Source organism: Callithrix jacchus, chromosome 1 (genome assembly GCF_049354715.1).
Source record: "Callithrix jacchus isolate 240 chromosome 1, calJac240_pri, whole genome shotgun sequence".
Lineage (NCBI taxonomy): Eukaryota > Metazoa > Chordata > Mammalia > Primates > Cebidae > Callithrix > Callithrix jacchus.
In genome coordinates this window covers 193,009,429-193,035,786 of record NC_133502.1, presented here as the reverse complement: position 1 = coordinate 193,035,786, position 26,358 = coordinate 193,009,429, and the positions used below count along the sequence as shown (strand labels likewise).

Here is a 26,358-nt window from a genome sequence, read left to right as displayed (position 1 = left end):
CACTTGAGCTCAGGAGGTTGAGGCTGCAGTAAGCTGTGATCACGTCACTGCTCTCCAGCCTGGGCAACAGAGTGAGACCCTGTCTCAAAAAAAAAAGGACATAGATATTCAAAATAGCAATAGCAATCAATCCAGCAATTCCAGTATTTAACTGGCTTGCTCCTGAACCAAAGGAAGAACTACCAAGCAAGCTTCCCTCAGAGTGAGGCACTCACATTCCTTTCTGGAAGTAGTAGTCTGGAGTGGCCAGCTTCCTCACGTTGCCTGACAGGCGTGACCACTGGTCACCCATCTCTGAATGGCATGCCTGGCATGGTATCAAAGCCTTCTCATGACAATTGAGTCTAAGATAGAAACGATACCTTTTTAAAACACATGAAAATGTATGGAAGAATCTAGTTCTTTTAAAAAAAGAGGCATAGAAAATTTGAGAAGCAGAAATATTTTGGATAACAATGACTTTACTCATTTTAAGTGCTATTTATTTGAGCCTCACCAATTAAAATGGTCCAGATTGGGTGCCACACTCTCTGCCTCCAATGATGTGTTATGTTATCCAGGTGGACCAATGCATTTCTGAGTTATTTATTTTTTGAGATAGGCTCTTGCTCTGTTGCCCTGGCTGGAGTGCAGTGGTGCAATCACGACTTACTGCAGCCTTGATTTCTCTGGGCTCAGGTGATCCTCCCACCTCAGCCTCCTGAGTAGCTGGGGCCAGAAGCGCATGCCACCATGCCCAGCTAATATTTTGATTTTTAGTAGAGACAGGGTTTCACTATGTTGCCCAGGCTGGTATCAAACTTCTGGGTTCAAGCGATCTTCCTAGCTGAGCCTCTCGAAGTGCTGTGATTACAGGCATGAGCCATTGTGCCCAGCCTAAGTTACTTTCTTTTTAAAGTTAAAAACCCCTCTGTGCTTGATATTTTTTCAGAAACATAAAAATACCAGCATAAAGGAAATGAAATACAAAAGAACATGACCGAGCCACCAAGTTGAGAAAGAGGCTCAGTGTGTTCCTGTATCTTTTATCTTTAGCCCATGGTCCCCAAAATAAATAAATAAATAAACAGTAAGGAAGGATGTTTTTATGTAAGACTGTTTAAAATGTTATTGATTTCATGTAGCCCTTGGTAAGCTGGGAAACTACCCTTCCCATCAGGTCCCTAGAGATGAGAACCTAAAAACAACAGATGCAAAGAGCTTTCTAAATGATCAACAAGCCTTTATGGAAACGTTGGCAAATGTTTAACATTTTGAAAAAGTCATCTAGCTCTGTGCAGTCTGCACTTTCTTCTATAAGCTAAAAGAGCTGTCAGAAGTGCTTCTCCTTAAGCGCTGCAGTAAAGATAAAATATTTTTATTACATGTGTTCTTTGGTTATGAAAACTGTACTTTTCCAGAATCTCTGGTGATTTCTGATTTCAGATGAACTCGGTATTGACACACATACACACTTAGTCCTTTCCCTTAACACTGTCAGCGGGAAATTGCCTGGAGCTCCTAACAGGTCAAAAGCACAGCCTCTGTGGCCTGATTTGTAGGTAGATTGCCTAAGATTGATTTTTGAGAGCTGGATCTTTAAGAGCTGAATTAGGCAAACAAACTAAAGAGCGGGATGTACCGGTGAATATGACATCGCTTGCACAGATGGACAAGTACTAACTAATTTTCTTAAGTTCAATTAAAATAACCAAAAAGCTTAAGATCACATTTTACAAAGTTGAATCCTCACTAACGTCAACTCTAAAGTGTCTCCAGTGAGGAACTACTATGTTATAGAAGATCTGCCTTCCACAATGTGTTTTTATAAGAAAAATGCTACAAGCCCATGCTTCTCTCACCCAGCAAGCAACTCCAGGAACTGGCAGTGTGGGGCCAGGCAGCTTCCTTGAGCCTTCAGGGCAGTCATGGTGTTTCTGAACACATTTCGTTCACTTCTCCTGGTCCCCCTCCACTGGCTCAGAATGATGTATCTGAAATCCGCCTCTCATCCCCACACGCAAGGACTGAGAAGTGAGGCAGTAATCCACTTGTCAGCCTCTTCGCACCTCTGCGTGGGTCTCATGCTTTGCCAGATGCTGACTTAAACATACCTTACCATGAAAACATTTGACATGAAATCAGATATATGTCCACAAAAAGAGTCAAACTCTAAAATATTTTGAAGAGACTTGTTCTGAGCCAAATAGGAGTTACCATGGCTTGTGACACAGCCTTGTCCTGAGAACATGTGCTGGAGGTGGCTGGGGCACAGCTTTGTTTTACACATTTTAGGGAGGCATGAGACATCAATCAAATACATTTAAGAAATACATTGGTAGCATGTGTGGTGGCTCACACCTGTAATCCCAGCACTTTGGGAGACTAAGGCAGGCAGATCACAAGATCAAGACCATCCTGGCCAACATGGTGAAACCCCAACTCTACTGAAAATACAAAAATTAGCCGGGCACGGTGGCTCATCCTGTAATCCCAGCACTTAAGGAGGCTGAGACAGTTGGATTGCCTGAGGTCAGGAGTTTGAGATCAGTCTGGTCAACACAGTGAAATCCCATCTCTACTAAAAGTACAAAAAATTATCTGGGTGTGGTGGTGGGCACCTGTAATCCCAACTACTAGGGAGGCAGAGATAGGGGAATCATTAGAACTTGGGAGGCAGAGGTTGCAGTGAGCTGAGATCAGGCCATTGCACTCCAGCCTGGGCAACAAGAGCAAAACTCCATCTCAAAAAAAAAAAAAAAAAAAAAAATTAGCTGGGTGTGGTGGTGCTTGCCTGTAGTCCTAGCTACTGGTTGAGGCAGGAGAATCGCTTGAACTTGGGAGGTGGAGGTTGCAGTGAGCTGAGATCATGCCACTGCACTCCAGCCTCGGTGCCACCATAACTAGCTAATTTTTGTATTTTTAGTAGAGATGGGGTTTCACCACGTTGGCCAGGATGGTCTCGATCTCTTGATCTTGTGATCCACCCGCCTCTGCCTCCCAAAGTGCTGGGATTACTGGTGTGAGCCACTGGGCCTGGCCAATAAAACCCATCTTAGGAGAATTTATGATATGTAGGGTATGGCTCCCAAGACCCCTTAGACAGGAATTTGGGCAAGATAAAAAAAGAAAAATCAGAGTTCAGTCCTCACATACCTATTTTTTACATCAATCCTCACAAAACATACTGGGCCAATAGTACAGAAATGATTTGTACAGATTTTTTTCCAAATTTGTCCAGCTAGGAAAACACTAGAAACCAGTTAAAACTTGTTGTTGTTATTGTTGTTGAGGGGGAGTCTTGCCCTGTCACCAGGCTGAAGTGCAGTGGCTTGATCTCGGCTCATTGCAACCTCTGTCTTCGGGGTTCAAGCAATTCTCCTGCCTCAGCATCCTGAGTCGCTGGGACTACAGGCATGTGTGGCCACACCTGGCTGAGTTTTATATTTTTAGTAGGGATGGGGTTTTACTATGTTGGCCAGGATGGTCTTGATCTCTTGACCTCGTGATCTGCCCTCGTTGACCCTCCCAAAGTGCTGGGATTGCAGGCATGAGCCACGGTACCTTGCCTATTTTTTTTTTTTTTTCCTGAGACAGAGTTTCACTGTTGTTGCCTAGGCTGGAGTGCAGTGGCTTGATCTTGGCTCACTGCAACCTCCACCTCCTGGGTTCAAGCGATTCTCCTGCCTCAGCCTCCTGAGTAGCTAGGATTACAGGCATGTGCCACCATGCCTGGCTAATTTTGTATTTTTAATAGAGACGGGGTTTCCCCATGTTGATCAGGCTGGTCTTGAACTCCTGACCTCAGGTGATCTGCCCACCTCAGCCTCCCAAAGTTCTGGGATTACAGGCATGAGCCACCATGCCTGGCCCAGTTAAACTGTTTGGGCAAGACAGGACAAATGCTCTGTGTCTTCCACAAATAAGCTGCAAATAGTAAAAAAGGAGGGAGAAAGAGCCTATAGATGAAAAGACGTTCAGGAAGTGCGCAATCCAAATGCCATGTGAAGACTTTGTTTTGGCTCCTATAAAACAAGTCAGCTTTTTAAATGAAGAAATTTAAACTATGACAGAATATTTGATGATTTTGAAAAATTACTGTTATTTTTTCAATGTCATTATGGCTGTGTTTTTAAAGAAAGCACTTATCTTCTTGAAATATACTGAAATATTTAAAAATGAGATGAATATGTCTGGTGTTTGCAAAATAATCCTTTTTGGGAAAAGGGATAAGACTGAAATATAACTATCATGAGTTGGTAATTGTTGGAACTCAGCATTCATTTTTCTAGACTCTACTTTTTAATGTATTTGAAACTTTATTCCTAATTACTATCACTTTTATTAATACTAATTATACAAATAAAAATATCAACACATGAAAAATTCAAGACACCCCCAAAAGGGAACAATGACATTTTCATACATGATGTCATCTACTATTTTAATAATATCCAAATAGAGGACAGTTGAGGTGTGACATGGAATGCTGGGGTAGAATTTTTTTTTTTTTAAAGATAGAGTCTTGCTCTGTTGTCCAGGCTGGAGTGCAGTGGTGCAATCTCAGCTCAATGCACCCTCCACCTCCCAGGCTCAAGAGGCTGAGACAGGTAAATCACTTGAGGTCAAGAGTTCAAGACCAGCCTGGCCAACATGTCAAAACCTTGTCTCTACTAAAAATACAAAAAATGAGTCAGGCATGGTGGCACACACCTGTAGTCCCAGCTACTTGGGAGGCTGCGGCATGAGGTTTGCTTGAGTCTGGGAGGCAGAGGTTGCAGTGAACCGAGATTGTACCACTGCACTCCAGCCTGGGTGGCAGAGCAAGACTCTATCTCAAAAAAAAAATAAAGTCTATTGTGATTCTTTTACTGTTAAAATGTTTACCTAAGTCTTCCTTTTAAATGGGGTACTAGAGAACACTTCAGGAAAAATGAGAAACCGTTAAAATTTTCTAGGTACTAGAGAACACTTCAGGAAAAATGAGAAACTGTTAAAATTTTCTATGCCAAACTTTATTTTTAAAAACATTTAAGGCTGGTTCACACCTGTAATCCCAGCACCTTGGGAGGTCAAGGCAGGAGGATAGCTTGAGGCCAGGAGTTTGAAAGCAGCTGGGGTAACATAGGGAGACCACATCTCAAGTAAAAATATATATTAAAAATATTAAAAGAGGCTGGATGCAGTGACTCACACCTGTAATCTCAGCACTTTGGGAGGCTGAGACAGGGATAACACCTGAGGTTAGGAGTTCAAGATCAGCCTGGGCAACACAGTCAAACCCTGTCTCTACTAAAAATATAAAAATTAGCCGGGCATAGTGGTGGGTGCCTGTAATTCCAGCTACTCGGGAGGCTGAAGAAGGAGAGGTTGCAGTGAGCTGAGATTGCACTACTGCACTCCAGCCTGGGTGACAGAGTGAGACTCTGTCTCAAAAAAAAAAAAAAAAAGTTTTTATCCATCATAAGTGCTGAACAAAATAGTAGTATTATGATTTCCCCATCAGTCACCTGCCTGGCCTTTTTTTCTTGTCAAATTCCTTCCTTTAGTCTGAGTCGTTGTTCACCCTGACCATTATCTGGTCTCCTTCCCATCTATCCTCCTGCTACATGCAGCCTGTACCCACCACTCCTCATCTCTGTTGCTCCTAGGTCCAGCCTTGCCTGCACTCCTTCTCTCTAACCCTTTATTGTCTCCCACACTCTAAGGAACATATGCAAGCCACATCTGTAATTTCCAATTTTCTAGTGGCTATGTTATTTCTAAAAAGTAAAAACAAATAGGTAAAATGATTTTTAATTCTATATTTTATTTAACACAATATATCCCCAATATTACCAATTCAACCTATAATCAATATAAAAATTAGTTACTAGATAATTTAAACTTGTTTTTCTTTTTTTAATTCAGTCTTCAAAATCTGATATGTACTTTATACTCATGTCTCAGATAACTGGACCAGCCAAGTGGTCTAGAGCTGCATGTGGCTTGTGAAGAGATAGCGTGGGTTGAAGGGTTGCAATTCAGCCTCCTTCCCATGACACAGCCTTTGAAGGCTGGCTCAGGCTCGGTCCCAAGTCCCGTTTCTTTTTTTTTTTTTGAGACGAAGTTTCACTCTTGTTACCCAGGCTGGAGTGCAATGGCGCGATCTCGGCTCACCGCAACCTCCGCCCCCTGGGTTCAGGCAATTCTCCTGCCTCAGCCTCCCGAGTAGCTGGGATTACAGGCATGTGCCACCACACCTGGCTAATTTTGTATTTTCAGTAGAGACAATTTCACCATGTTGGTCAGGCTGGTCCTGAACTCCTGATCTCAAGTGCTAGAGACCACTGTTTAACAAGAGAGGACTCGTGACCACACATGGAAGGCTGATATTGACATGCCTTCACCTCTCTGGGGAGATGCATCAGGATCTTTTTAGCTATGTCGAATGCATGTTCTAAGCCAAGTAGAGTGTGAGGTCACAAGGGAGGTGGTTTGCCTTGCCTGGCACCTCTCTGAGTGAGGCATGTCTACAGGTTGTGTGGACACCTAATGTAGAGAGTCCCTCTCTGCAAAACACATTTAGACTTTCTACCCACAGGCTCAGAGGGCCTACTGTGGGCCAGGGCTACAGGAAGCTCCCCAGTTCTACTTTGCCCAGCCAGTCCAACACAGTCTCAGTGAGACCACGTCCTTTATTCCTCTAGGTCTCTCCATGGGTCCTAAAGCTCCTGCCTGGGGTCACAGGCAGGAGTAGTTAAGAGAGACTCTGATCATCACACCAGGCATGAGTTACTTAAAACCTGGAGACAGGAGCCAGAGTGCTCCTGAGCAGGGCTCAGCACACTACAGCCTGAGTGCCATACGCAGCCCAGTGCAGCCCCACCTGTTTCTTTAAATACATTTTAATAGGAACACAGCCACACCTGTTTGTTTGCATATTGTCTGTGACATACAAGGACAAAACTGAGCAATTGTGACTGAGAACGCATAGCCTGCAAAACCAAAAATATTTACCATCTGGCTCTTTATAGAAAATGGGTTGGGTGCTGTGGCTCACACCTCTAATCCCAGCACTTTAGGAGGCCCAAGCAGAAGGATCACTTGAGCTCATGAGTTTGAGATCAGCTTGGGAAGCATAGTGAGACATTTATCTCTCCAAAAACAAAATTTAATAAAGAGCTGAGCACGGTGGTACACACCTGTCTTCTCAGCTGCTCAGGATGCTGATACATGAGAATCGCTTGAGCCCAGGAGTATGAGGCTGCAGTGAGCTATGAATGCACCACCACACTCCAGCCTGGACTACAGAGCAAGACTTTGTCTCTTTCAAAAGGAAGAAAAAAACACATTTGCCAGCCCCTGCCACTCTCTTGTGCAAAGAAGTTAATGCATTTACTTGCTCATCTAGACCAGTGGTTCACAGTCAGGCTGAGTTTGCAACCTGGGGACATTGGGCAATGTCCAGAGACGTTTTTGTTTGTCACAACTGGGTAGGGGGCATCTGGTGGGTAGAGGCCACAGATGCCACTCACCATGTGACAATGCACAGGACAGCCCCACAACCAAGGACTGTCCAGCCCAAAATGTCAATAGAACCAAGGTGGAGAGCCCACTCTAGACCTGTCACCCGGCTCCTGTTCTCCCCGGAGGCCCAGGCCAGGTGCTTTCCAAGCTTGTTTACCCTGTAACTCCTGGGCAGAATCAGAGGACACGAGAGGTTCCTGTCCTTGTAAGGGATGCCCCTCCAAGGTGTTTTAGTCAGCCCCTTGCCTCCCATGGCCCGCAAGAATAGGGGTTCCGGCGAGCACTCACCACAATGCCTCAGCTGAACAGATTGTTTTCTGCCAGTCTCCTGGTGCCCTGGGCCTTTGCCTGAGGCTAGTATTACAAGATCATACCACAGTCAGGCCAAACTCAGCAAAAAGTCACAAGCAGCTTTAATTCTCTAATGCAGCCTCTGATGGGGGTTTACAGCAACACTGCAGGACCGGGAGAAGCTGAGTAGCTCAGCCTCCTCGGCACTTCCCGGCCGTGGCTCCAGCCTCTTCCATGACATCCTCTCCAAGGGGATGCATGCCCCTTGGAGAACTGAAGTCAATGGCTGTCTTCAGTTCAAAGGACATGTGTCCCGGTTGCAGTGGGTTCCTTTTCTTCCTCCCTATTCCTCTCCCTCTCCTCTTTCTCCAAGCCCTGGGCCCCCATAGCACAGTAATACATGGCCTCATCCTCAGGCTGAAGCTCAGAGATGCTCAGATACCCCCGTTCTGGCAACATCTTTGGATCCAGAGAAGCGAGGGGGGACCTGGGGGCCCTGGCTCTTGTCTGACTGTGAGAAGTATCTCAGCAGGAACCTCGGAGGGTGGCCCAGCCTCTGCTGGTACCAGTAGACGCTGTACACACTGATGTCATAGTCATTCCTTAGAGTGAAGGTGAGGTGGACTGTGGTTCCAAGTGCCAAGGACATGGCCAGCGGCTGATGCAGCACCGGCTGAGGACCACAACCTGGTGACAAAGAAGCATGTGGGCTGTGGGCACAGGGTAGGGTGAAAGAAGGGGCTGGGGTCTTCGGGCTCTTGGGAAGACCCGCACCTGTGCAGTAGACTAGTAGCATGAGCAGGACAGGCGTGCAGGACATGGTGCAGACCCACAGAGCTCTGCCTCCTGTGGCCACGGTTGTCGGGGTCTGGCACGTCTGCTGGGGGACTACCAACCTGCGGGAGTCCCCGAGACTGCCAACGTAGATGTCTCGTTCAACCTGAGAGAGAGAGTGCGCGGAAGAGAAAGAATATAGAAAAGTAGAGTCTGGAGGGCTGCGTGAAGATTATGGCTAAAACGCAGCAAATTTATTCTTGTGGGTTATAGCTTTTATCCCTTTTTTCTTGTTTACATTTACCTTATCTCAGCAGAAAGAAAGAAAGGGGTAGACAGAAAGGAAATAGAAACTCCATAAAAAATAGTTATCAGGGGCTTGTGATATCCGCTCAGAAAGCAGTTTAAGGGGGCTTGTGATAGTACTTTACATTTCAAAGATTTTACATTTCAAAGATACAATGGCGCCCTTAAGCTGGCTGGTTAAACCTGTTTTCATCAGGAGCTAAAACAAAGGCTTGGCTCCGGGGAAAATATGGGCAGAGGTCTCTGCTCCTCTTAGGCATCTCAATTGCAGCAAGTTTATTGCTTACACAGAGACTGAAGGGGACATGGAAGCAGACAGCACAATGTCCTCATAAACTGCAGGCCTTTGCTTTGCATTCTGTTGTTGCTTTTAGTGAGTCAGCTCACGGTCCTGTCTCACTCGACGGCCCTCGAGGCGGGGAAATGCAGACAGGTCCAGCAGCCAAACTGGGGCAAGTCAACTAGCTGTCTCGAGCCCTTGGCGCGAACACCACACACGGTGCCTGGGCTCCCCAAGGCTGGCCCAGCATCCTCCTCCCTGCTCTGAGAGGGGGGGCTGTGGCATGCCCCTGGCCACTGCCATCCCAGACTTCCTTGGGTTTGCAGCGTTCGTTACCGGAACAGCCTGGGGGCAGCATTTGTGGCCCTGATCTTGTCATGTGGAAGCATTCAGGGAGGAAGCACCTGCTGCAGACACTCGGGCCAGTGCCCTGAAGGCCTTTGGGTTAGGGTCCCTCAGGGGGCATGACCTCAGCTTTCTCCTGAGGAAGCTGAGCCCCAGAAAAATTAATTTTCTGTCCATGCTTAAACGCTTGGTAAGCCAGGAAGGGAAGACACATCCTTAGCGGGTAAAAACACCTGCTTTGTACAGCAGAAGACACTGAGGGCCCAGAGCGGGCTGGGACTCTCTGCCCCTTCCATGCTCCAGCACTGCTTTGAGCCCATGCTCCTCTCCCTCCTAGAACCAAGCAGAGTGACTCACGTTTGGGAAAGAAGTCCCAGGGCCCTGGCGCCTTCCCCACCCGCTTCTGGCTCACACTTTGGTGCTGTGATGGACTGAATTGCATCCCCCAAATCCATAGGTTGGAGCCCTAACCCCCTATGTGCCTATGTTTGGAGATGGGACCTTTAAGGAACTAATGAAGGTTAAATGAGGCCATAGAGGTGGGGCCTGGTCAGTACAACTGGTGTCCTTACAAAAGAGAAATCTGGAGGCCAGATGCAGTGTCTCACACCTGTAATCCCAGCACTTTGGGTGGCCAAGGTGGGGGGATTACTTGAGCTCAGAAGTTTGAGTCCAGCCTGAGAAACATGGCAAAAACCCATCTCTACAAAAAAATATTTAAAAATTAGCTGGGCATGGTGGCCAGGCACCCACAGTCAGTCCCAACTACTTGGTGGGGGCTAAGGTGGGAGGATCACGTGAGCCTGGGAAGTTGAGGCGGCACCAAGCCAAGATCTCACTGCTGCCCTCCAGCCTGTCCAACAGAGGGAGACCTGCCTCAAACAATAAGCAAGAATAAAAATAACAAATTCACTAAATATGTGTTTACATACTGCCTGAAATAGTTTTTAAAAATCGAAGGGGACATTTGGACTTAAAGTCTCTCATCCCACATGTTCACTCTCACCAAAAACTGAAGTTGTCTCCTCCCTGGAACCTGTGCAGGCCTGTGACCGGGGCTGAAGTGGCCCTGGGCGAGCAAGGTGGCACTGAGCAGCTGGGTGTGCACTGGGACCGATTACTCACAAACACTTGATAGAGCAAACTCAGATGAGCCCCCTGCTCAGTGTCGAGCTGCCCACATCCATTCGCTACCTGGCAAGGTGCAGAACGCACCTGTTTCAGCCAGCTGGGTGACTCCGGGAGCCCCACCCTTCTTCCCGCTGCCCCTCTGGCCAACAGGTCCACTGTCCAGGTGAGGGCTGGGGAGGGCCTTTGCAGACACAGGGCATCTTGACCACTGTCTAGTCACAGATGCAACAGCTGTGACTTGTTGTTCCTCCCTTCTCTGCACAGGCTGGTGGGCAGTGGGGAACTAATCAGTGAGTGCTAATTCCTGGAGAGGAGAAAGGAAGCTTTGTTCACTCATTCATTCATTTCTTCCCTCATCCAGTAGCTCATTCATGTGTCGTGCATGTATTTGTGAAAGAGAAATATGCCTCCCAGACCCTTCCCAGAGCACCAGTCTTTGGGAATTAGGGCAGGAGAAGGTCCCACCTGTGCGCACCAGCACTACCTCAGCCCCTGAACCAGCCCTACCACTGACTCTGTCAGAGCTTTCTGATCCTTTCAAGCTCAGAGGATAGGTGTTTCTAGTTGCACTTACAGGTAAGTGCACACAGTCACACTGAGAGAACAAATAAGCCCAGACCCACCCATCAACCATAGAGACACTCCGGTCCGAACTTTGTTTCACAGCCTTCACTGCCCCAGGACCCTTGCACCACTCACAGGGAAAGGTCGTCTCCAGGGTTGACTATGTGTTCTGGGGAAGGGCCTTCCAGACCCTGATGGAGATGGTCTCAGACCCCTGGAGCATCTGGAGTTAGATGAAGGTCATGCATTCTGAACTCTGCCTTCTCCTAGCCCTGGGCAGCTCCTCAGCCCACCCACACCTGGACCCAAGGATCATCTGTAGGGCACAGCAGTTTGATGGGGTTGAATAATACTGTGTATTCCATCCTCTCTGGCTGCACTCAACTCTTTTTAGATAATTCTAGACCAAGAGAAGATTGGTGAGCTCTGTGACAGACCTCAAAGTCTGCAAGGGTCTTGGGGAAGATAGGAGCCACTCAGTACTCCTGCCTGGTTTGTAGATATTTTTTAGAGGCAAGGTTTCATGAGCAATCACAGCTCATTGCAGCCTCAAACTCCTGGGCTCAAACAACTCTCCTGTCCCAGCCTCCCAAGTAGCTGGGAATACATGCACATGCCACCACGCCCAGCTAACTTTTTTTAGTTTTTGTAGAGACAGGGTCTTGCCATGTTGCCCAGGCTGGTCTCAAATTCCTGTGTTCAAGGGCTCCTCCTGTCTCAGCTTCCTAAAATGCTGGGATTACAGGTGTGAGCCACTCACCACACACTTGACCTGATAGATATTTGAGACTCTGTTTCAGTGACCCTGCTACAGGACAAGCCACCCGTAATGCAGTCGTTTAAAGCAAGACTTGATTAGTTCCCCAGGTCTGCGGGTTGCCTGGGTGGTTCCAGTTCCACTTGTAATCATGCGTGTGGTTGTGGTCACTGATGGCTGGACCAGCTGCGCTGGAAGGTCTGTTCAAGGTTGCACCTCATTCTCCTGCACCCTCGATGCAAGTCCCCACCCTCGGTGGTCCAGTGGTCCCTCTGGTGACCCATCCTCTCCATCTCCTTTTGTTTCCTCTCATGTCAGGATCCCCCAGTCCCTGTCTCCCTCATTTCTCATCTGAAGGCATGCTTACCTAGTGCCTTTCCTCCCCTCTGCTCTCACATGGTGCTAAGCCAGGCTGCCACCAGGCTCCTTGTCACCACAGGACCTTTGCCCATGATCCCAAAGCCCAGATGAATCCCAGTCCCTCAGAACTAACCCCCTTCCTCCAGGTGCTCACTTCAGAGACCCTTCCTGGGCATCCTGCCCCGACTGCCCCAGGTGAGTAGGCCTGCCTTGTTCCTCCTCTCTCATGAACTATGCTGGGTTTTGGTTTGGGTTTGAGTTGTTTTTTTTTTTTTTTTTTTTTTTTTTTGAGACGAAGTCTTGCTCTATCACCAGGCTGGAGTGCAGTGGCACAATCTCAGCTCACTGCAACCTCTGCCTCCTGGGTTCAAGCAATTCTTCCACCTCAGCCTCCCCAGTAGCTGGGACTACAGGCGTGTGCCACCACACCCGGCTAATTTTTGTATTTTTAGTAGAGACGGGGTTTCATCATGGCAAGGATGGTCTCCATCTCTTGACCTCGTGATCCGCCCGCCTCAGCCTCCCAAAGTGCTGGGATTACAGGCGTGAGCCACCGCGCCCGGCGCTTGTTTTGTTTTAAGAGGCAGAGTTTCTGTCACCCAGGCAGGAGTGCAGTGCTTTGATCATAGCTCACTGCAGCCTTGAACCCCCTGGCCTCAAGCAATCCTCCTGCCTCGGCCTCCGAAAGTGTTAGGATTACAGACAGAAGCCATCACGCTCAGCCTAACACTTGTTTTTGCCAGGGCATTTATCAAGGGTTTTAACTGCATCTGTGCCTGCGGCTTCTCCTGTCCACAGTCTCCGAGACTGTTTCTGTTTAGTTTGTCACTGAAAGGTCAACCTTTAGCTAATCTGGTTTTGTTTGTTGCTTGCTTGTTTGAGACAGTCTCACTCTGTCACCCAAGGTGGAGTAAAGTAGCACCATTTCGGCTCACTGCAACCTCCATCTTCCAGGTGCAAGTCATTTGTGCCTCAGCCTCCTGAGTAGCTGGGATTACAGGCACATGCCACCATGCCTAGCTAATTTTGTATTTTTAGTAGAGACGGGGTTTCACCATGTTTCCCAGGCTGGTTTCGAACTCCTGGTCTCAAGTGATCCGCCTGCCTCAGCCTCCCATAGTGCTGGGATTATAGGTGTCAGCCACCGTATCCAGCCAACCTTTAGCTAATCAGGTGTCCTTTGTGTACTGCTAACCCTGAACAACAGAAATTTGAACTTCATGGGTCCACTTTATACAGAGATTTTCTTCTGCCTCTTACACCCCTGAGACTGTGAGATCAACCCTCTCCTCTTCCTCCACCTTCCTTAGGGTAATCCATTTCTACCTAAAGAATACTGAATAGATTTTATCTTCCTTATGATTATGGTTAATAACATTTTCTTTTCTGCGCTTACTTTATTATAAGAATACAGTACGGGTCAGGCACGGTGGTTCACGCCTGCAATCTCAGCACTTTGGGAGGCCAAGGCAGGTGGATCACCTGAGGTTAGGAATTCAAACTTTGAATCTAATAATTTCATATCCTAATACAAACATCTTGGGGGTTGGGATTTCAACATAGGAATACAGTGAGGTGGGGGGTGGGTACCCTTGGTATATATAAAGTCTTCAAGGTTCCTCCATGTTGTAGCATGTGTTGGAATTTCCTTTCTAAGGCCGAATTGCGTGGAGAGACACATTTTGTTGATCCATTCATCTGTCAGTGGACGTTTGGATTGCTTCTACCTTTTGGTTTTTGTGAATAATGCTAATGTGAGCATGGATGTTCAAATGAATTTTGCTTTTGATTTGGGTTTAGTTGCTCCATGAGAAGTTGCTCCAAAAAAATCACAGCCATAACAGCAAAGTTCTTGTGATAATTATCCCAACTGGAACTGATTAATTATTATTTGTTCTCACTATTACTATTTTGGAGACTGTATCTTGCTCTGTCGCCCAGGCTGGAGTGCAGTTGTGTGATCACAGTACCCTGAGGCCTTGAACTCCTGGGCTCAAGCAATCTTCACCTCCACCTCCAGAGATGCTGGGATTACAGGCCAGCTAATTTTATGGAGTTTTTTGGTAGAGATAGGGTCTCACCGTGTTGCCCAGGCTGGTCTCAAATGCCTGAGCTAAAAGCTATCCTACTGGCTCAGCCTCCCAAAGTGCTGGGACTACAGGTGTGAGCCACTATGCCCAGCTAATTTTTTTTAATGTGGTAAAATAAACATAACCTAAAATTTAGCATTTAAACCAATTTTTGGTATGCAGTTCTGCGGCACTGAATATAGCCACATTGTCATGCTATATCACCCCCATCTATCTCCAGAATGATTTATCTTTTGATGGGAATGAGGAGCTGGAAGCACTGGTTGGAGAAGGAATCTTATGAGGACCCAGCTGGAGGAAGTTGTGCGAGGCATGCCTGGGGGCACAGCAGCCTGAGCAGTGATGACCGCAGCACACATGCAAAACCAGGAGCCATGGAGCCCCATTGTGTGCCCAACCAGGCAGCCTCCTTGGCTGCCTCCAAGCAGCTGTACCCCCAGCAGATTGTGAGGCTCCAGGGGGAACAGGAAAGGATAATCTCTAGGTGCCAAGATGAAATCACACACTGGCAAAAGGTAGGGGAAACTATAACACCCTCCAAGAGCGACTCCGAACCTTCCCCAATAGACTGTCTTACAAGGTCATGGTGCCAATTGGGCCTCTTGCCTTCATACCAGGAAGGCTTATGGATACCAACAAAATCACTGTTCTCCTCGGGGACAACTGGTTTTGTTCAGTGCTCTGCAAAGCAAGCAGCAGGGCTAGCGGAGCATAGGAAGGAGTGCGTGAGGAAAGCACTAGATGACTTTACAAAAACCAGGAGAAACTAAATCTAAAGTTGCATTCACAGCAGATCTGCAGGGATGGAACAGTGGGGCTGGAGATCTTGTTGAGGTAAGAGGACATGTTCAAAACAAATCTGAATTAAAGAGAAAACCCTGGATTGTGCAAAAACCTCATTCAAAACCCAAATCCTTAGGTTCTGAAAATGATGTGAAGTCCAAGGACTACCCTGGAGATGGTCAGTTTGTCCTGGGTCATCCAGTTATGGGAACACTGACATATTTACGGAATATTTGTGAACCCTGCAAACGAGAAGCATGGCGCTCAGAATTCATCATGAGACCGGGATACGGAAGAACTCTTGCATGGAGTGGCACTGGAGAGACCCCAGCCACTGGCCATGACAAGCCGTGGTTTGCATTTTGATGAACCCCGGCTGTGAAGCAGCCATTTGCAGAGACCACAAAATCCTCTTTGGAGGAGAAAGAAGAATGAGGAAGTCCTCAGCCAGAGCTCTCACCCTCACCAGAAACAGGAGAGGCGTTTCCTGGGATTGCGGGAGAAAAAGAATTCTTACCTCCATCTCTGACACCCCAACACGCCTCTGTTCTTCAGGTGTCACCTACCTGCCCAGAGAGAAAAGATGCTGTGTCAGAAGAAGCTCCAAAGAGGATTTCAAAATTCAAAGCTGCCAGACTAAATCTGAGACACTGGGTCCTGCCGTGATACGCAAGTGCGTTTCTCCAGCCAAGGATGTTTCTTTAGAACATGAAATTCAGCGTGACACTGCAGCACCTGGGATGACACGTCGTGGGTTAACTCATCTGTACTATTAAAATGATTAAATACATTTTGCACAGTTTAGTATTTAGATTTTTTTTTTTCATAAAATTAGCATCTTGGCCAGGCGTGGTGGTGACTCACACCTGTAATCTTAGCACTTGGGGAGGCCAAGACAGGAGGATTGATTTAGCTGAGGAATTTGAAACCAGCCTGGGCAACATAGTGAGACCCCATCTTTACCCCAAATATATATATATTTTTTATTCGCTAATCTTCTCTGTATCATTCCAAGCAAGCGCTTTGAAGAATTTTGATCATGTTCATTGTTCTTGTGTTTTAACCCAAATGAAGCCCCATTTTTTAGAAGTAATTACTTTGATGTTTTTCATTCACTATGGGTATTTAAAATAAAATATTAAAGTTAAAATTTCAAATACATTTCACAATTCTAATTTACAAATATATTGTTGTAATTTTTGCTACCTAAAAATTCCAAGTAACCACTCAAACTGTGGTGAGCTCTAAAAAGAAAGCTGTGACCCGGTGTGGTGGCTCATCCCTGTAATCCCTACACTTTGGGAGGCCAAGGTGGGAGGATCGCTGGAGCCCAGGAGTCCAAGACCAGCCTGGGCAAACATAGCAAGACCCTGTCTCTACAAAAACATACACGAATTAGCTGAGCATGATGGAGCATGCCTGTGGTCCCAGCCAGTCAAGGAGGCTGAGGTGGGAGGACATCCTGAGCCTGGGAGATCAAGGCTGCAGTAAGCCAAGATCACACCACTGCACCCTAGCCTGGGTGACAGAGTAAGACCCTGTCTCAAAAAAAGCAGAAGAGGAGGAGGCCAGGGGTGGTGGCTCACGCCTGTAATCCCAGCACCTTGGAGGCTAAGACGGGCAGATTATTTGAGGTCGGGAGTTTGAGACCAGCCTGGCCAACATAGTGAAACTCTGTCTCTACTAAAAATACAAAAAAAAAAAAAAAAATTAACTGGGTGCGGTGGCACATTCCTGTAGTCCCAGCTTCTCAGGAGGCTGAGGCAGGAGAATCACTTGAAACCAGGAGACAGAGATTGACGTTAGCCAAGATCCCGCCGCTGTACTCCAGCCTGGGGTGACAAACAGAGACTCTGAGAAAGAAAGAAAAAGAAATTAAAAAAGAGAGAAAGAGAGAGAGAGGGAGGGTGGGAGAAAGGAAGGAAGAAAGTGAAGGAAGGAAGGGAGGGAGGGAGGGAGGGAAGGGAAGGAGAGAAAGAGAAAATGAAAGAAGAAAGCTGGAAACAAAAGAGGAAGGGAGGGAGGGAAAAGAAAAGAAAAATTTAAAAGCTGGAACCTCAGAAGAGAGATTTTTAAAAATAATTGTAAATAAGTGTGTGCGGTGTGTGTGTGTGTGTGTGTGTGTGTGTGTGTGTGGGTGGAGAGGCAGAGAGAGATGCATTTATAGGAGTTGGTGTAGGATGGGCTGCTGAGTAAGACAGAGGACCCAAAGGTAATCCAAGGTCTTTGAATGGGAGCTGAAGTGCTTGTAGAGTCATTTACTAAGATGGGAATGCCAGGGAGAGGATGGAAGTAGAAAGGCCAACAGCCTGGCAGTAGGAGTTATACAAGGAGAGGGAAAAAAACATAGAGCAATGAATATTTGAGGAATTAATAGAGCTCTTCACAGCCATTTTAAGTTTGTTATCACAGATGGTTGTTTTACTCTGATGCTTTTCTGAAAGCCCTGTGGTTACAGATGTGAGGCACCTCGCCCAGCAACCAGCTACAAGCCAAAGTGCTTCATCCTCAACAAGAAGGCACTGTCTCAGGCCCCAAGCCCCTAACTCCATGATGTGAGTTATGAGCCATGTGTGCTGATTGATTTAAGCTCAGGAGCTGTGAGGGCCACTGAAAGACCTTGTGTGGAGATTGTTGTGATCTAATTGGCCTCCTAGCATAGCCCTAGTGAGCAGAGGTGGAGGGGATGGGTGGGAGAGAGAGTAGTTGGGAAGCCCCTCAGACCAATCCAGGTCCTGGTCACCTACTGCCATCCATATTTTGCCTTCATTCCAATTGTTAATCCTCTTCGATTTCCTTTCTCTAAACATTCTGCTCCTTTCTTTCCCTAACTGATCAGCCAGCCTGCCTGAGCTTCTGCATGTGTCCTGGCCTTCTCCATGGAAGTTGGTCTGTAGCCACAGAGCAAACCACAGGGCCAGTGACAGAGAAGGTAGAGGGGAGTAAGGAGTGGGAAGCACCTCACCTGTTCTCTAGGAGGGTAAGTCCTGCCCTTGGTTAAGGTGAGTGCAAGAACCATGACCCCTGAGAGCTCACAGGGCACAAGGCCCCTGCTGTAGATAGATGGAGGCTCAGTTTTGGTTTTGTTCATGTTTTTCGGGTCTTGTTTATTCCAGAATTTATCTGTATTTACCCTAGGATTCCAGAACCATGGCAGGGACTTTAGATATCTAGATTCAACAGAATCTCAATCAAAATCCCACTACATTTTTGAGAACTTGACAACTAAAATTTATATGGAAATGCAAAAAGCCAAGGTTAACCAACACTCTCCTAAGAAGACATTTTTGCCTACCAGATATCAGAACTCATCATGAAAATTATGGAAATTAAGATAGTGTAGGAGTGGGGAAAGCATAGACAAATGGCACAGAATGAGAGCAGAAAGAGACCCCACACTGGTCTGCCCATGGGTGACTATTGAGCACTTGAGATGTGTTATTAAGTGTAGAACTTGCACTGGAATTTTTTTTAAAGAATTATTACCAAACCTGGGGCATATTAGATACAACCAATTTTAAACTTACATCTTTTAAATAAACTTTGAAGTGTTTCACACATATATTCAAATTGGCATGCAACGGTTGTCCTAAGGTGAAAGTCACCTTATCAATAAACTGTTGCAACGTTGAAAAAGTATTTATCCTGAACATGAAAAACGGTAACAAATTTAATTATATAAAACTCGTCACTTTTAGTTTTCCCCTTGCAAAGATCCAAATCAATGTACAAGTAAGTAATATATATGAGTCTTAACGCAATCCTGGATCATCCCCATACCAAAACCAGATGTTCTTTTAATTTTAAACCCATCATCAGAGAACAAGAGAAAGTCATTTCATTTTACACAGAACAAAATTCACATGTGCCAAAAAAGAAAGACCCAAGAGAAACAAAACAAACACCCTGGTGCTCACACTGATGTCCAGTGCCCCAGTTAAACAGTGGCCCAAAGGTCACTGATCAAAAATAAAGTAGTGGCTGTATATCACTGCAATTAAATCTAAGAGACATCAGAAATCCAGATGTTTCGAATTAGGTAAATGCATATGTACAAGTGTGGAATGAGAAAGAGCCACCCTTCACTAGGACACCCAGAGAATTGGCTTTAACAGCCAATTAGAAGTTAGGTAGAAACCCAAAAATGGTTATTAGCTGCTTGTGTCATCGATTTAAGTGGAGGTGATTCAGTCCTAAGGCTCAGTGTTAAAATGTATGGGGCAAAATGTATGCTGAGTCATAGCTTTAAAGCAAAACAAGAAAGCAAAGTATAAAACTACCCAGACTGGCAGCATAGGCCCAAGTCAGAGAGCTCTGCCATTAGGATGCACAGAAACTGTTAAGGTTCTTACTGTTTTTTCTCAGAAGGACTCAACAAAAATGAATCTTAAACCACAGAATGAGGAGATCCAAAGAACGCCAATTTGTGCTGATTTCCTGAGCAAAGTGCCTTTTATTATGAAAATAAAAAGAAAGGAAGAAATAATAAAAACTATACTCCCTTGGTCGGGCGCGGTGGCTCACGCCTGTAATCCCAGCACTTTGGGAGGCCGAGGCGGGTGGATCACGAGGTCAAGAGATCAAGACCATCCTGGTCAACAAGGTGAAACCCCGTCTCTACTAAAAATACAAAAAATTAGCCGGGCATGGTGGCGCATGCCTGTAGTCCCAGCTACTCAGGAGGCTGAGGCAGGAGAATTGCTTGAACCCGGGAGGCAGAGGTTGCGGTGAGCGGAGATCGCACCACTGCACTCCAGCCTGGGTAACAAGGGAAACTCCATCTCAAAAAAAACCAAAAAACTATACTCCCATATTTCACTTACCAGTGTTTGAGTTCCTGGAAGAACCTATATAATGGAAACAGCTTTCAAATAAGAAATTAATGCCGATCAACTGTCAAATATTTACTATAACTTTCCTTCATCACACCCCGCTAATTTTTTGTATTTAGTAGAGACGGGGTTTCACCATGTTGCTGAAATCCTGACCTCAGGCGATCTGCCTGCCTCGGCCTCCCAAAGGGCTGGGATTACAGGCATGAGCCACCGTGCCCAGCCATGTCTCAATTTTTATATTGAAATTTTGAAATTATTTTATCAGGTTCCTTTTTCTCCTTCAATGTGGATACTAGATGATACTGAGTATAGATAGACAGTATTTAGTCTAGATAGACAGTAAGTGTCACATTTCATATTTTTATTGGATGGCCCTGATCTACAAGATGACAGAAAAATATCTTCAGGACATCAAATTAGGAAAAGATGCCATAAGTGGCAGTGAAGAAGCAGTAACCATAAAGGGAAAGACTAATATTCTGACCACATTTAAAGTTTCAGTGTCAAAATCACAGCATTAAGAGACTAAAACGACAAGCCACTCAGAAAATATATTTGCAGCACAGACGATTCTCACTAAAGAACTTCAACAAACTAATAAACAGACAAGCAATTCAACACTGTCTCCCAGACACTCAAATGCATCCCGCAGCACATGGTGTCCAGAATGAATGAATGAACACATGGTGGAGAAGAACACAGGCTTTCAAGTTGGTGTTTAGGTGCTCACTACACTTGGGGTGGCTAATTCCCCCATCCTGGGCATACTTTTGGAACTTTTAAAGTAAATGATATTGTATAAAGTATCTAGAGTTATTCACAGAAAATAAAAAGGTAAGATGTGGGCTGCCAGGGGCTGGAGGGACAGGGAGATGCAGAGTTGTTTCATGTGCGTGAAGATGTTCTGGGGATAGGTTTCATGCAACATGAATATCCTTAGTATGACTATATTGTGTACTTAAAAATGCCTACTATAGGGAGGCTGAGGTGGGCAGATCAGAAGGTCAGGAGTTGGAGACCAGCCTGGCAAATACGGTGAAACCCCGTCTCTTCTGAAAATACAAAAAAGTTAGCCGGGCGTGGTGGTGCACACCTGTAATCTCAGCTACTCAGGAGGCTGAGGCAGGAGAATTACTTGAACCCAGGAGGCAGAGGTTGCAGTGAGCTGAGATCCTGCCACTGCACTCCAGCTTGGGTGACAGATCGAGATTGTGTCTTGAAAAAAAGCCTAAGATGGTAAGTTTAGCATTTTTTTTTAACATTTAATGTGTATTTTGCAACAATTCAATATTTTAAAAAACTCTAAAGTTCCCATGTTATGAGGATTGGAAAGAGCTATTCTGTCTATATTATATGTTGGTGATATTGGCTACATTGGCCAGAATGTTCTGTTACACAGAAAACCTCCAGTTTTCTGAGATAGAAACAGAGTTTAAATTCTGGATGTCTGCTTTTAAGTGGGAGAGGTTTATGGCTCCTTACAAAATTTCTTTTAGGGAATGATTGGCCAACACGAGATCCAGTCGTATGTCCACTCTCATATGTCCATTGTCAGCCACTTGGTGGTGAGTCCTTTCAAGGCCCTGTGCAGGGGCAGTTCCAGTGACCACGCAGGTGCTGAGAAGCCCCGGCAGGTGAGTTGAGCACTGGAAGAGGGTGGAGTGTGAAATAATATCCTGAGAAGTGGGAGTGGGGAGGGGTGGATAGTGGGTGGGGTGTGAAATAAGATCCTGAGAAGTGGGAGTGGGGTGGGATGAATAGTGGGTGGGGTGTGAAATAAGATCCTGAGAAGTGGGAGTGGGTGGGATGTGAAATGAGAAGTGGGAGTGGGGTGGGGTGGATAGTGGGTGGGGTCTGAAATAAGATCCTGAGAAGTGGGAGTAGGGTGGGGTAGATGCACAATAAGAACAAGATCTACTCCAGCAGGGTACCACATGGACACTTGCCTGGAGAAAGCATAGAATGCTGTTGCCTGGAGTTGGCAGAAGGCATGGAGCAGGCGGGCAGCAAGGGGGTGCTCAAGAGTGCTCCTGACCAGACTAAGCAGCGTGGAGGCCATGGTGGGACACCTGAGGGAGGAGGAGACCTCAGATGAGGTTAATCAGGACCAGGTCTTGTGGGGACTGCCTGACCATATCAAGCAGTCTGGAGGCCATGGTGGGACACATGAGGGAGAAGGAGAGCCCAGATGATGGTTCATCTGGACCAGATGTTATGGGGACTGCCTGACCAGACCAAGCAGCATGGATGCCGTGATGGGACACCTGAGGGAGAAGGTGACCTCAGATGAGGTTAATCAGGACCAGATCTTGTGGTGACTCCCTGACCAGATCAAGCAGCATGGAGAACACGGTGGGACACCAGAGGGAGAAGTTGATCTCAGATGAGGTTAATCAGGACCAGATCTTGTGGGGACTCTCTGACCAGATCAAGCAGCATGAAGGCCACGGTGGGTCACCTGAGGGACAATGCGACCCCAGATGAGGTTCAGCAGGACCAATCTTGAGGGAACTGCACTTCAAAGTGTTATGAACCCACCAACACTATGTGCAGCATCACAAGTACCCTCTGCAAGGATGAGGGACCCGGCAGGATGGAGGAAAGGCCAGAGAGGGGAGTTCACCCCTGGGAAGAAGGAGAGTCATGGGGGCTGTGGAATGAGGGGTGTGGGTCCCAGTGAAGGAGAATATGACTTCTCACACCCCAATTTTAGCGATGCCTTTGGAGGGAGCCTTGCCCACATCACATGAGATGTATTAAATATGCTAAAATGCAACCACATCCCATGAAACATTTTCATTGTAGAAATGAAAGGCTGAATATCTTTTTCTAATTTTGCTTTTAAAATATAATTGTATTTTGGAGAATTGTTACATTGTGGTTTTCTTGGTATTCTGGTTTCTTTCTAATGAGCTAAAAGTTTCTACTCAGGCTTCTGATCTTCTCTCAGACCTTCGGAAAGCTCAGGGGTAGGAGCCTCCTTGCCCTCCACTTTCATCCCTGTGTACACTCTGTGGGCAGTTGCATCTGGGCCTGTCACATCAGCTCCCCCTAGGATACCGTGCCTTAGATGCAGCTTCAGACCCACACACAAAACCACCTCCCAGCTGCCCTCCCTGGACAACCCACAGGTACCTCACTTACTGGGTGGAAATCCAGGCTCACCCTGCATCTTCTCCCCTATCTTCTGCTACTTTAGAACTAGAAGGTCCTGTGTCTCATCCAAAGGCGCCAGTCATCTGCTCTCCCTGTTAGAAGCCCAAGACTCATCCCCAAGGTCTCTCCCTCACTCCACACACATAGGGAGACACAAGTCCTGTGGGTTCCTTCATATGAATCTCACCTGATCCACCTGTTTCCACCTTGGTGAAAGACTCCACTGCGCATGCCTGCATCTCTACTCATACCGGTTCACCCTCTAAGCAGCACCCCAATCTGCCTGTCTCTCCATCCTCACTCTGAAGCCTCAGGAGGGCCCTGTTCTCTCCTGCCTGGATTGGTCTGAGGGGCTTCCCAACTACTCTCTCTTCCACCCATCCCCTCCACCTCTGCTCACTAGGGCTATGCTAGGAGGCCAGTTAGATCACAACAATCTCCACACAAGGTCTTTCAGTGGCCCTCACAGCTCCTGAGCTTAAATCAATCAGCACACATGGCTCCTCTGTTTCTGGCTCTGGTTCCTGCCTAGATTCACCCCTACTCCCCTCCAGCTCTTCACCACGTCTCTACTTATTTACATAAGTTATTATTATTATTATCATTATTTGAGTTGGAGTCTCCCTTTGTTGGCAAGCTGGAGTGCAGTAGCGTGATCTTGGCTCACTGCCAAGTTCTAGCGACTTTCCTGCCTCAGTCTCCTGAGAAGCTGGGACGACAGGCATGTACCACCATGCCCAGCTAATTTTTGTATTTTTAGTAGAGACGGGATTGTACCATGTTGGCCAGGATGGTCTCAATCTCTTAACCTTGTGATCTGCCCACCTTCACCTCCCAAAGTGCTGGGATTACAAGGCTTGAGCCACCGCACCCACCAGCTCTTTTTTAAGAGCCATCTCTTTAAAAAATATAATTTTTGAGAGAGGTCTGACTCTGTCACTCAGGCTGAATTGCAGTGGTGCAATCACAGCTCACTGCAGCCTTGAACTCCTGCCTGCCTCAGCCTGTGAAGTAGCCAGTGGTACAGGTACATGGCACCACAACTGGCTTTTTCCTGTATGGACAGGACCTCACTGTATTGCCCAGGTTGATCTCCATCTCCTGGTCTCTAGCAATCCTCTCACCTCAGCCTCGGACTCCCAAAGTGCTGGGATTACAGGCGTGCGTGAGTCACCGCACCCACCCATACAGATATATATATAAATTCTTTGCTTTTCACTTTTGATCAGTGTAAAAAACCCAGACAGGGTAGACAGTTCTGATTTTAAATCCCTGCTCTGTGACATGGATGTTCACTTTTCCTTTTCTGGACTTGTTTCTTATCTGAAAAATGGAAATACAGGTACAACCAATCACCTCCTGAGGGTTTTTTAAGAATTGAAGATTTATTTAAAGCATGGAGCTCAGAGTACGTATACAATAAATAATGGCCATCACCACCCTATTAGTCATTACCCAATGATTATGAGCCTTCACTTGTTCTTCTCTCCAGATAAAATAAGTTAATTTCAGCAGTGTGTTTCCTTACTGCCCACTCTCCACGCCTCTCTTTTCTGGCGTCATCTCACATCACAGAGCAGCTCAGTGATGGTGCTGGCCAATCGAGTGTGTTTTCACATCTGTGTCCTTAGCACTCCATGGCACTAGCTCTATAGACACCGCTGTGGCCTGGCATAAAAGATTCATAAGGAAGATGGGTGAAAAGATGTGTCCCCAGAGGCATAACTAATCCAGAAGAAGGCCACCAGGAGCGCTTCTGGACCTACCAGGTACACTCTACTCTGACATCGACCTGGATTCTCCCTTTTAGGATCTTTCACATGGTTCTTACCTGGTATATTCAAACAGGCATTTTCTCCAGAAGTCTTTCCTTCTTCCCTTTTTAAACCAGCTTGGTTAGAATAGACAGCCGGGCATTATTAGGCCAATGGAACCAAGGAGATGACTGCCATGAAATTGCTGGTGAAGACGGAACTGACTGACCTAAGATGATTAGGAAACTCTGTCTAGTAGAAAGTGGCTATTGCTTTTGTAGTTTTAAAACTTGTCAAACTCAAATGAACAGGGCATTAGACTTAAATTGTTTGATCATTATACAATGTGCATGTGTATTAAAACATGAAACTGTGCCTCATTAAGTATATACAATTATAATGGTTTAATTACATAATTTTAAAAAGTCAGTATCTTCCAATTAGGTTGGAGAACGGAGTGATGTTATACCAAATTAAAAATTGCAGGACAGATTTTAACACAACTTTTTACTTAATTGGCACATGGGATTTAAAACTGAGCACAGTCACTCAGTAAGCAGGGAAATGAATTCTGAATTCTTCCTACATGTTACTGTGAGGTATCATTTCCACCATTACAACCTTAAAAAGCAGTGAAATAAACTCATGTTAGAGCCACACACACACTCAAAGTCTTATAGCAATAAAGTACTGAACCAGGTTTTCAAACTTCATAAACTATTTAATCACATTTTCACATGAAAAATAAATTCTATCCTTTCCTGATTTAATATATTAAAGGCAAATTCACTGACAACAGGACCTGTAAAAAGTAACAGCATTCTGAGAATGCTGAGATAGTACTATGTTTCAGATATGAAGTGTATTTCAGTAAATGCTGCCAACATTTTTCAAAGACTCTCAAGTGTAAATTTAAAACAAAAACTCAGTTCTAGAAGGAAATAACTTAGGTGCATGTTTCTTAAACACAGAGTAAGTTATTGCCAAGGAAATAGTGATTAGGAAGAAATCAGAAAGAAAAGGGATTTATTTCCTTTTTAGGATTATTTTAAGAATTTCCCCCAGCTTAGCTAATCATCCTCAAATCCCAAATAGTAGACTCTCAGAGATCACACTGTCACCTACTAAATCACATAGCAGGTTATAAGGTGTGAAAGGAAATAAATCTCAGGACTCCAAATCACTAACCCGAAGGAAAGTCAAGCTGGGAACGGCATCAGGCAAACCTGCTCCCAGTTTATTCCTCAATAAGAAAGCTACAAAGATAAGCTCCATACCCCCTCACCATTAGCCACACAATGGACAGAACACAATGTCATCTCTCTGCTCACCTGAGACAAATGCACATCTCATTGCTGCTTCTGCGCTATTGCCTCACTAAGCCAGACTAGGGCATAAGAGAAGCGTCCTCCTCTCCTTTCACATGTAAACTGTGTATTCAAAA

General features: G+C 46.0%; 1 protein-coding gene and 1 long non-coding RNA gene across 5 annotated transcripts in view; one reads left to right on the top strand and one right to left on the bottom strand.

The window, feature by feature from the left end:
- Positions 1 to 22,816, top strand: part of LOC118154701 (uncharacterized) — a 35,797-nt gene extending 12,981 nt beyond the window's left edge. For 2 of the 4 annotated variants that reach the window (XR_013521598.1, XR_008476617.2), the window contains exons 3-4: positions 18,009 to 21,638; positions 21,931 to 22,816. This is a non-coding gene — a long non-coding RNA (uncharacterized LOC118154701). Of the gene's footprint in view, positions 1 to 18,008; positions 21,639 to 21,927 lie in introns of all 4 variants that reach the window. The other 2 variants (XR_013521597.1, XR_013521603.1) reach the window with 2 other exon arrangements.
- The window catches only part of LOC100396717 (immunoglobulin iota chain-like), a 32,118-nt gene continuing 10,735 nt past the window's right edge, over positions 4,976 to 26,358 (bottom strand). Inside the window, 5 exon segments of the mRNA XM_078335636.1 lie at positions 4,976 to 8,227; positions 8,229 to 8,466; positions 8,554 to 8,719; positions 15,687 to 15,735; positions 26,246 to 26,344. Coding sequence (XP_078191762.1) covers positions 8,077 to 8,227; positions 8,229 to 8,466; positions 8,554 to 8,719; positions 15,687 to 15,692 — 561 coding nt within the window. The 5' untranslated portion in view covers positions 15,693 to 15,735; positions 26,246 to 26,344 and the 3' untranslated portion in view covers positions 4,976 to 8,076.